Source organism: Balaenoptera physalus, assembly GCF_965194825.1.
Source record: "Balaenoptera physalus genome assembly, chromosome: 7".
NCBI classification, from domain to species: domain Eukaryota; kingdom Metazoa; phylum Chordata; class Mammalia; order Artiodactyla; family Balaenopteridae; genus Balaenoptera; species Balaenoptera physalus.
In genome coordinates this window covers 52,995,818-53,007,914 of record NC_138886.1, presented here as the reverse complement: position 1 = coordinate 53,007,914, position 12,097 = coordinate 52,995,818, and the positions used below count along the sequence as shown (strand labels likewise).

Sequence of the window (12,097 nt, the reverse complement as noted above, 5' to 3'; positions counted from 1 at the left end):
AACAAAAATCTCAAATAAAACACCCTAACTTTGTACTTCAAGGAACTACAAAAAGAAGAACAAATGAAGTCCAAGCTTAGTAGATGGAAGGAAACAGCAAACATCAAACTGGAAACAAACAAGCAACAACAACAAAGTAGGGAGTAAAAAGACAATAGAAAAGGTCAATGAAACTAAGGGCCGGTTCTTTGAAAAGATTTAAAAAAATAGACAAATCTTTAGCTACACTCACCAAGAAGAAAAGAGACTCAAATAAAAATCACTAATGATAGAGGGGATGTTACAACTGTTATCAGAGAAATGCAAAGAATCACGAGACTGCTATGAACGATCATGTGCCAACAAATCATACAACCTAGAAAAAAAACAGATAGATTTGTAGAACCAGACAACCTACCAGGACTGCATCACAAAGAAAACAGAAAAAGACCAGTTACTAGTAAGGAAATTGAGTCCACAGTCAAAAACCTCCCATCCAACAAAAGTCCAAGACCAGACGGCATCACTGGTGAATTCTGCCAAACATTTAAAGAAGAATTAGAATGAATACCTATCCTTTTCAAATTTTTGCCCAAAAACAAACAAAAAAACGGAAGAGGAGGGGACACTTCCAAACTCATTTTACGAGGCTAGCATTATGCTGATACCAAAACCAGACAAGAAGGCTGCAAGAAAAGAAAATTATAGGCCAATATCCCTGATGAACGTAGATGCAAAAATTCCCAACAAAATATTAGCAAACTGAATTCAACAATACATTAAAAGAATCATATACCATAATTAAGCGGGATTTATTCCAGGGATGCAAGTTGGTTCAACATCAATATGTCAATCAACATGATACAACACATTAACAGAATGAAGGCTAAAACTTATAATGATCGTCTCAGTAAAATGGTACATATGAACTTATTTACAAAACAGAAATAGAGTCACAGATGTAGAAAACCAACTTATGGTTACCAGCAGGGAAAGGGGGCAGAGGGATAAACTGGGAGACTGGGATTGACACATACATGCCATATGATCCAGCAATCCCACTCCTGGGCACATACCTGGAGAAAACCATAATTTGAAAAAACACATGCACCCCGATGTTCACTGCAGCACTATTTACAGTAGCCAGGACATGGAAGCAACCTAAATGTCCATCCACAGAGGAATGGATAAAGAAGATGGGGTACATATACACAATGGAATATTACTCAGCCATAAAAAGAATAGAATAATGCCATTTGCAGTGACATGGATGGACCTAGAGATTATCATACTAAGTGAAGTAAGTCAGACAGAGAAAGACAAATATCATATGATATCACTTATATGTGGAATCTAAAAAAGTGATACAAATGAACTTATTTACAAAACAGAAACAGACCCACAGACTTAGAAGACAAAGTTACAGATACCAAAGAAGAAAGGTGGCAGGGCTGGGGGTGGGGGGGGCAGTGGGTGGGAAATTAATTAGGAGTTTGGGATTAACACATACACACGACTATATATAAAATAGATAATCAACAAGGACCTACTGTACAGCACAGGAAGCTCTACTCAGTATTCTGTAATAACCTATATGGGAAAAGAATCTGTAAAAGAATGGATACATGTATAACTGAATCACTTCACTTTACGCATGAAACGAACACAACATTGTAAATTGACTATACTCCAATACAAAATAAACATTTTTAAAAATTAAAAAGAGAACATTTGCAACAACATGGATGGACCACGAGGGCTTTTATGCTAAGTGAAATAAGTCAGTGAAAGACAGATACTGTATGATCTCACTTATATGTGAAATTAAAAAAAAAGAAAACAACTGAACTCATAGATACAGAGAACAGATAGGGTGGCTGCCAGAGGTGGGGTGGGAAATGGGTGCAGGGAATCCAAAGGTATAAATATCCAGTTATAAAATAAATAAGTCGTGGGGTTTAAGGTACAGCATGGTGAGTTTAATTAATAACGCTGTAGTGCGTATTTGAAAGTTGCCAAGAGAGTAGATCTTCAAAGTTCCCGTCACAGGAAAAAATTTTTTTCTGACTATGTGTGGTGATGGATGTTAACTAGATTTAGGTGTGATCATTTCACAACATAGACATACATCGCATCATTATGCTGTATATCTGAACCTACTATATTATTATATGTCAATTATATCTCAACAACAGCAAAAAAAAGTGGATGAAGAGGAGGCCGAAGAGAGGGTCAATGAGATGCAACATGAGAAAGAGACACAAGGAAATGGATTCTCCCCTGGAGCCCCGACAAAGGAAGGCAGGTTGGTGACACCTTGATTTTGGCCCAGAGAGACCCACAGCAAACCCGTGACCTACAGGGCTGTGAGATAATAAATGTAAGTTGTATTGAGGCACTAAGTTTGTGGTAATTTGTTAGAGCGGCCGTAGAAAGTTAACATACCAAGTCTCAGGAGAGATTAGAGCAAACGTATCTCAACCGATAGCTGGGATAAGAAGGTAGCTCTTTGAAAACAGATTAGAAATCTCGCTCTAAAACGAGGAAACGTTTAGCTAAAATATGCTTTTGTAGACTTAATCATCAAATGCTAGGATATTAAAACTAGGGAGTAACCATATGAAACTGAAAAAGGTTAAATTAATACTTAAAAGGCAGAATCACTAAAAAGAATAACACTGGGAACAGATGAGGGTATGGGGAAACAGACACGTATGTACACGGCTGACAAAGATATCAACTCCATTCTGGGCAGCAATATGTATGCGTCAGATGTTTTGTACAGTGTGTGCAGTGGTTTATGGGTTAGAATTTTCAGGACAGCATTATTTGGATTGAGATTACTATGTTTCGGTACATTCATTAATGGATGTTAATATATGTATTGCTGTATAAAAACACTCATTGCTATGGGAAAATATTTGTAATGGAAAAACCATGCTACAAAACAGTGTGCTATACTTTTATAAACAAAATATTTATGTATATAAAAAGACTGGAAGGCAACTGGAGTTAAATGTATATTGGGTGATGGAATTATACAGATTTTCCTTTCTTAAAAATATTTTCCAAGCTGTCTGTACTATGTAATTAGAAACAAATCTAATAAAAAATGTTAAAGCATACCTAAACTGTTTGTTTTACATAGAAGACTACAAACTACTAGGATTTACTTACTTTGTGAGGAGGTATGGGGTGAAAACATAATTAGGTAAGAAGAAATTTTAGACTTTTCAAGGCAGCCGTAACCTTTGAAATATGCTACTTGCCTTGGGTGCAAAGTTTAAGAGGACACCAAAACTCGGTAATCAAGATAAACACTATTCAGTGCAATGTTTTAAAAACTGAAAACTCATGCCAAACAAACAGAGCCATAAGGAATAAAATATCAAGATAAAGACAGGATCAGTATCTGATCCATGATGGACAAAATGGACCACAGTTTGACAATTATCTTCTAAAGCAGTGACTCTCAAAGCGTGGTCCCGGGTCCAGTCACATCAGCATCCCCTGTGAACCTGTTAGAAAGGCTGACTCTCAGACCCTTCCGCAGGCCACTGAATCAGAAACTCAGGGGTGGAGGCCAGCGATCACCCAGGTTAGAGAACCACTGTGCTAGGTCAGCAGATAGGTGGTATCAACAGCCACGCGGGTAGAAAATGTATATTACACTGATTTCCAGAGGCAGCATTCCGTGTTTGCTGTGAGCCTGGCCATGTGCTAAGCTCTTCGCATGACTGGGGGCACATTTAGTACTTCAGTTTCACAGAGGAGGAGACTGAGCTCCAGCAGGGTTAAGTACACCGCCTGGGGTTGCCCAGCTAGGACACGGAAGACCACAAGACCTGGAGTCCAGGTGTGCCTGACTCCAGCGTCTGCTCTGTTGGCATCTGCGGAAACAGCGGTGCACGTGGCCAGGGCCAAACCAGCGGAGAACCCACGTGGACTCACCCTCTGACTCTGACTCGTCTTCCTCTTCCTCCTCCTCCTCTTCGTTGCTCTCGTCCTCACTCTCTTCTTCTTTGGCAATTTTCTGCCGAGCACTCTTAAACACTGACTGTAAGACGATGGAGTCTTCGTAGATCTAAAGGGTCAAAGTGGCACCTGTTAAAAACCTCAAGCTGAGGGCCCGAGACTCACCATCGCAGCAAGCTCTTTTCCTCCCTGTGCCACACACCAGCATTACTGTACGTGAATTTTAGTAGAAACATCGACGTTATTGTCTATGCCTGCAGGAAGACACCAAACTCAAATCTACAGACACAGTCTTACAGGAAAAGTCCACATGCAGTTGAAATAATTTCAGAGAGTGTGTGTGTGTGCACGCGCATGCTTGGGAGGGAAGGGAGGGCTTCAATACGATGCCCTCTCATTTTTGACAGCAAGACCGGTATTTAAAAAAACTGTATTTCTTATTTACGTTGTTCCATCAAACACTGTGGTAAAACAACCTTTTTTAAAAAATGCAATTCTCCTAACAAAATGGGGGCTATTATTTGTTACTGAGTTTATCAGTACCAGCCAATACTTATTGCAATCAGTGCTTTCTCGCTGGTGTATGCACCTAACTGACCATAGCCCTGTGTAGTTGCTGAGAGAGAGAGAAAGTTCAAAAATGGTCCGTTTTCTCAAAAAACTAAGAAGTACCATATGATCCAGCAATGCCAATTCTAGATATATACCCAAAGGAACTGAAAGCAGGGTCTTGAAGAGATACATGCACACCCATGTTTACAGCAGCACTATTCACAGTAGCCAAGAGGTAGAAGCACACCCAATGAATGTCCATCGATAGAGGGGTGAAGAAACAAAACGAGGTCTGTCCATACCGTGGAGTATTATTCAGCCTTAAAAAGGAAAGAAATCCTGTCGCAGCCTACACAACATGGATGAACTCTGAGGACATGACGCCAGGTGAAACGATAAGCCATTCACAGAAAGACAAACACTGAGTGATTTGCTTATACGAGCCCATCTAGAGGAGTCAAATTCGTAGAAAGAGAACGTAGAATGGTGTCTGGCAGAATGATTACAGGGTTTCAGTTTTACGAGATGAAAGTGTTCTGGAGATCTGTTGCAGAAGAATGAAAATATACTTCACACTACTGAGCTGTACACTTAAAAATGGTGAAGATGACACACTGGGATGGGGCCACTGGGGCAGAATTTGCCAGGGACACTAGAGTTGAGCTCGATCTTAAGGGTGAGGAGGATCCCATCGGGGATCATGAGAAAGGAGAGGGCCGTTTTAGAAAAGGAGAGCAAGGAGGAAGGTGGGGCAGCAAGAGTAAAATGCAGGGCTCGGCACTGAAAAGGTCGGGATGCATCCGGGATGGTGCCATTGCCAATTTCCTGGTTATGACATGGGACGATGTTACTATCTTGTGACGAAGTCAAGGCTCTCTCTGTATTCATAATTCTTTCCTACAACTGCATGTGTATCTGGGGAAGCCGGTGTTTATGGACCATGAACTGTTACTGGACCATGAACTGTTTAGGTTGAGGAACAGCAGGAAATGAGGCCAAAGAGTTAGTGTATGAGTTTAGAAAGCAAACTACGGCGATTAAATTCATTCTAGAATTTAACAGTACATGGGGAAGCTCGAAGCTTGGTGGGCAGTAGATGATGGACAGGATAAAAAGGTGGTTACAGAAAGACAGGCCAGCATCCAGGAGGGCCTCGGAGGGAAGCCAGTCAAGAGGCCATTTGTCACCCTTGTTCAGGGGTGAGGCAGTGGGTGTCGGCAGACAGGGAGGCTGTGGGACGGGGTGTATATCACAATGTTGCCACAGTCCTATGAAGAACCCCCAAATCTATCCACTAACTCTAAGTGGTCATTCATAAAAGACTTCCTTGTTGACGCTTATATTTACTCTCTGCGTCCTAGTTTTCACCTTAAATTTCTTTGAAAAAGGCTTGCTTTCACAACCTATTGTTTTGGTCAAAATAATACTTCTATTAACTCCCATTAACTGGAAAGGTATGGTCTGTTCAAAGCACATTCTGAGGAGTCCCACATTCTCCAATTTAGTGACTGGAATTGACATGAAGATAAAAGAAGTCTGATCCGGAAAGAGGCTTGACTCTGCATTGGCTGGCAGACACACTGACCTCTCTTCTTGTTCTTTCTGCCTCATGGGTATGAGAGCATAGATAGGAAAAGGGGAGTCCCTACAAAAGGTGAGTGGAATTGAGGTGTAATTAAAGTGAAAGTGTCCTCCGCCAACTTAGTTATTTTAATAGTGTCACTTACTTACAGACTCTTACACTTGCTAACTACAGAGAAGGGGAGTAAAGAGAATTGCAATTGACCTGATAAAAAGCATTTCTGTAACAATTAGAGGCGGTGGTTATTTTTTCTATATATTTTTTGTTTTAAAACAGAACAGCAGTTTCGGCTCCTGATGCAAAGTTTACAATCAGAAAACCCAAGGTAAATATAACCAAATACACCATCTCTATAAATGCAAAAACTGTACCTCTAGCTTTTAAGCATTACATTAAGTTATTAACTTAAATTCCTCCTCTGATTAAAAGCCAAGCCTTTAAGGGAAGCACAAGTAGGAACTAGCATAGCTATGGTACAAAGGAGCTGGCATTAATTTGAAAATGCCAAAGCCTCAATTGACGTACATAGGTAGCATGGAAATATGGGCTTTTATTTTTCCTTTTCTTCTGCCAGGATAGTAGCGACGGTAGCAAATGAAATACTTTACTTAAAAGAACACAAGCGTGTTTAAGGTTAAACATGTCTCACCTGGGATCCCTCCAAATTGAACGTCTGAGCATTGTGACAGAGAAGCATGACGTCTTTCTCCAGGTCACCCAGGCTTCGGTACTTATGGTTACGAATTCTTTCCTGATGCAAATTTTGGATAAAACAGAGGAAAGTGGGGGAGGGTGGTGGTGGAAATACAACAATCATTACTTGGTTAACAAAGCCTGATCTCCCATTTGTCTTCCCAGTAGACAGTCCTGCCAGGGAGGTGGGACTACACAACTCCAGGGGGTGTCATAAACAGAGACCACCCTCCCACGTGTATTCCTTCTTGTAAGGGGGAGTAAGGAGCATATGATGGGAACCAGGAAGAGCAGTGGGACCGAGGAAGGAGTCTGAAACTTTTTAAATAAAATGCAATATAATCAATACGAGCTCTCAGTATATTGATTTAATAACATACATTTAAAGGCACAAGAACATCCCGACCTTTTCAGTGCCGAGCCCTGGATGGGTGTCAGCAGCAGTCAGATAGGTTACCACTGTCAAGTCCTAACTGTAATCATTTCAATGAATTTACACTTCTACTTTATTTACTTAAAAAATAAAGTTCGTAAACAAAAGATCTACCTTTATTTTTTTGAAATCCACCGGTTTCCTAATTAATTCATAGTATTCTGGTAATTCTTTTCTTGAAGGTAACTGAATGAAGACTTCACTGAGCTGTCGCCCTGAACTGTAGGGGGGCAGGGGAGAAACGAACAAAAACATAACAGATCATGCACTACAGAGAAAAACTTGTATTTTATTTCAGAAAAATGTCAAAAAAGCAAATGGCATCCCATGCATATAAACATGGGGCTCTTCAAATCAAAGAAAATCCTACAACTATATGGGAGATTAATGTCCCCAGTGCTAACTTCAAAATCACATTAGAATACCAGTAGATCTCCACTTCTGTCATACATATGGGAAGTCCACTGTGGATTTCTCTTTCAGAGTGAACCTCTCTTCAGTTTGATACAAATATTTAAAGTGTCCCATTCCACCAAAAATTCCATTTCTAAATGAGTAGTAATTGACTTGGTAAAAAAAAAAAAATACTGACTTTATTTCCATATCCCTTTGTTTTCAAATCCACTTTATATTCAGAAAATAATATGTTAGAATATACTCTGGAAACTCAAATGAAAAGCTTTTGTATGTACCAGGGACTGTCTATCTTTTCAGTCTTACTCCTCCTTAGGGCATTTTTCCACACTGTGAACTACACAAACCTTTATGATTATTTGCCAGTGGAACCCCTTCATCTTGCCTAACTTCGTTTTGTGTGTATGGAGTCATTTGTGCTGAAAAGAACAAACATATTTAGCAAGCATGGCTGCCTCATGTTCCTGGGATCAGTGCTGTACCCTCCCCGCAAATTCATGGTAGCTTTATTTGAAAGCACACTTAATAGCAACGAACGCTTAATTAGCATTTTGTAACTTTGAGAAACAGGCTATAAAGCAATGTAAGCATTTAGCATCACTCAATGTTAGAAGCAGACATGGTCAAAGGAACCAGATGTTCATAATTTAGGTTCAGGACCCTCATATCTGACTCAGCCTATCCAGATCAATAACAGCTCGGGAGATACAGTACAGTCATTTTTCACAAAAATCTCGTTTCCCTTATGATGCCATCTCTACCTCCTTTGTGAAGGCAGAAATATTAAAAACAAAACAAAAAAAACCCCCCATAAATCGCTGCCATGTAAATTTTGGAAGGTGATTCTAGGAGTGTGTGAGAATGCTAGAAGCAGTGGCAGAGGATGAGTGACAATATGCTGTTTTAATCTATAGTCCCAGTCATATAATTAAAAAATAATCATAATGACACTTATCATAAAAAAGGCATGCGCAGTAACTCAAATGGTTGCCTAGCAACCAGTGGGGAAAATGCTGAAGTGCAAAGGGGCCTGCATAAATTAACCGAAAACCCTGTCAAAGGGATGGGCGAGTTTTTCTGTGATGCTGGGTGAGTGTTTTGTTTTATTTTATTTTTTAATGCATACATGGGCCTCATGAATACTAAAACCAGGGGCCAACACAAGAGGCATAAGAAGACTGCAGTTTGATAGGAAACTGAATTTTAAGATTATCATGGCAAGAACCAAGGTGTTCTCTTACCCTCCGCCACCCCTACCCCCCCACCCCTTCCAGGCTGAGAAATGCGTTTGTACCGCCATAAATTATATCACACAGTATATGACAAAAACTGTTTCATTTGCTATCACCTTCAACATAGGGCCACATCTCTGGTCTGTTTTTCTTTCTCCCATTCTGAGACTTAAATACACAAACATCTCACCAGTCTGTAAATGAATCTCTGAAAGGCCGTAAGAGGAATTTATAGATATTCATTTTTCTATTTGTATCAGTGACTTCTTTATAATTAGCATTCTTTATACCCTAGCAACAGAAAGTCAGACCTCTTTGTGATTCTGGATTTAACACCTGACCCTCCATGACATCTTCAGTGTCATTTTCTGCATTGCCAACAGATGGTGTCATTTTTCTATTGACGGATTACAAGTACATCTTTGCTTTGTACACCTGTGATGGACGTACTCTTACTTTCATCTCTGCTACTGGTGAAATAAGAAATAAGCAGTTTGCACTGAGAATGTGATAGAGCTCTTTCCAACAGGGGCAAAACGGCTGAAACAGTCTTGGTCTGATGTCCTGTTCTTAGGACGCAGAAATCCTACACCCTATAAGGACACAAGTCCAGAGTTATCTGTGCTCACAAAGGAGAGAGGTGAATGTTCTGAGACTTGGGGCCAATACTGTAAAATGACATAAATTTATTCAGTTTTAAAAATAAAGGCTGGGCTTCCCTGGTGGCATAGTGGTTGAGAATCCGCCTGCCAATGCAGGGGACACGGGTTCGAGCCCTGGTCTGGGAAGATCCCACATGCCGCGGAGCAACTAGGCCCATGAGCCACAACTACTGAGCCTGCGCGTCTGGAGCCTGTGCTCCGCAACAAGAGAGGCCGCGATAGTGAGAGGCCTGCGTACCGCGATGAAGAGTGGCCCCCGCTTGCCACAACTAGAGAAAGCCCTCGCACAGAAACGAAGACCCAACACAGCCAAAAATAAATAAATAAATAAATAAATTTAAAAAAGAAAAGATGACTACTATCTTAAAAAAAATAAAATAAAATAAAAAATAAAGGCTCCGTGGCTTAATATTCCCATCTCACTTCCTTTATTCCCCCTGCTAAGAACCAAGGGCCTGAGCTGAAGGAGGACTTGGACGCCATGTAAGGAAGTCTTCTCGTGGTCCCATTGGAACCATCTCCATTCAAACACCTCGGTCTGGATTTCGAAGCCCTCCTCAGCTCCTTCTCTGTAAACCCTGATTGTACTGCTAACTTGACTCTTCTGGTCAGAATAGCCTCTCTCCTGTGTACCCCCAAGTACCATGGCCAATCCCCCCTTTATCACAAATTCCAAGTCTCCAGGCTTGACCCACCTCTCACTCCACGGTTAGAACGTTCTCTATCCTTTTCTCCCTTCAAATATTCCATTATCCATTCAGGATCAAGAATCCTTCTTCCAAAAAAAAATGGAAGAAGTTTTCCTCAATATTAAACCAACTTTCCTCAATATTAAACAACTCCTGGTACCTTGCTGCTCAGAACTTAATTCTATGCATGCTGTTTTTTTTTCTCTCCTCCACAGAGTGTGGGAACACTTTACATGCAGTCAAAACCCCTCCCCCATCTCTATCAGAGGGGATAGTTCTGATGGTGACCCTGGGCAGGAAAAGTCAGGTGGTCCTGGAGGACATCCAGCTTTTATATAACCTACAAAATGCACTGAGGTAGCAGGACCACTTGCTAATGTTGCTATGGTAACTTATTTTTTCCCTAAATTAAAGGTTAAAAAAAAAAGGTAAATAAGAAAAAGGAAGTGAAGCAGCCTGACAGAGTTTTGAATTCTTGGCATTTCTTTCTCAAACTTAAGCTGCACAAATGCTTTTTCATTATACCTTTTCAAATACTTGTTTTTCACTGCCAGGAAGTTTTTTTTTTTTTTTAGTACAGAACAATGGACTAATTGTACAATGGTTTGCAAAAGGTGTTCCGTTTCTGTTGAAATGCTTATCCTTACCCCCAAGGTATTTTCCATTATGTCATTTTACACATTTAAGGCCTAAGTATAAATTGTTATCTCAAAGTGTGCTGTTTGCCATGACAAAAGTGATACCTGTCCCCCTCCTCCAAAATGGTCTGATTTCATACAACGATCTATCACAATGAGAAACGTGACCCTGATAAGACGTAGGGTGTTGGGGGTGAGGAGAATAACCTAAAATACAAATATACAGGAACCCACTGCACTTAATAGAGTTTACAGGTGCTGGTGGGCAAAGACATTTCCGCTCCACAGAGACGAAAGGGCAAAGGGACACCTGGCTATGTTGTCATGGTGTATGCGATAGAAAAGCCCTACATGCCACTATGTTAATGGTGGTTTGCAAACCCTGCATGTACAGCTTACACACACACACACACACACACACACACACACACACACATACACGAGATCTGCTTTGCTATGCTTCATCTGGGAACCAATTTTTCTCCCATTACCTCCACAAACCAAATGGCAAGAATTTCACCTCTATACTACTGTGACTTTAAAATGATGACTACAGACATTATAAATATCACATAAATATCAGCTCTACCTTTGATTACAGTTTAGGTAAAGCTGGAAGAGTGCATAAGGCTGTAATACTAGCTTAGAAACCTATTCCTTTAAAATGCTGGCCAGTATGTCTTTCATAATACTGGTTGAGAGTCCTTTTTTTTTTTTTTTTGGCTGCTTTATGATTTGTCTTTTTACCTGCCAAAGCTGATCTGTTGACGAGAACTCCTAATGGATACTCCTGGAAAAGTGATCTTAACTAAAGCTGACATAGGTTTTGTTTATGTTAGTTAATGAATATAAAAATGTGGTTATCTTGCCTCCTTAAGAAAATGACATCATGATTTACAACACCCATTTGTAGTTGGAAACGTTTTACAGAAAATTATTACAGTCCTAAAGGAATCAAACACAGGAAATCATTTTGGGGAAAAAACCCATAAAAATTGGGTCAGCACTGGAGGGCAGTAGGTGAATACGTGTCTTTTTTTTCAGGGTCAGATTCCTATAGGGTTTAATAAATACCATTTCAAAATGCACTTAGACCTGAGTAGCACCCTGCATATCTAGAAAGCCCCCAGAAACCTGAGCCAGTCACAGAATAGGTGTCAGAGTACCCGCACTCTGCATTCTCTACCGAGGTCTCTCATCTGAGTCTTACTGAGTATTGACCGACAATACTGATAATTCCTAACAAGC

At 40.3% G+C, this 12,097-nt stretch overlaps 1 protein-coding gene across 3 annotated transcripts in view; it reads right to left on the bottom strand.

Annotated features, from left to right (window-relative positions):
* SMARCA2 (SWI/SNF related BAF chromatin remodeling complex subunit ATPase 2) overlaps positions 1-12,097 on the bottom strand; it is a 173,490-nt gene that overhangs the window by 8,564 nt on the left and 152,829 nt on the right. For all 3 annotated transcript variants that reach the window (XM_082470824.1, XM_082470825.1, XM_082470826.1), the window contains 3 exons: positions 7,329-7,434; positions 6,738-6,839; positions 3,931-4,063 (listed from right to left, as the gene is read on the bottom strand). In XM_082470824.1, coding sequence (XP_082326950.1) covers positions 3,931-4,063; positions 6,738-6,839; positions 7,329-7,434 — 341 coding nt within the window. The remainder of the gene's footprint in view (positions 1-3,930; positions 4,064-6,737; positions 6,840-7,328; positions 7,435-12,097) is intronic.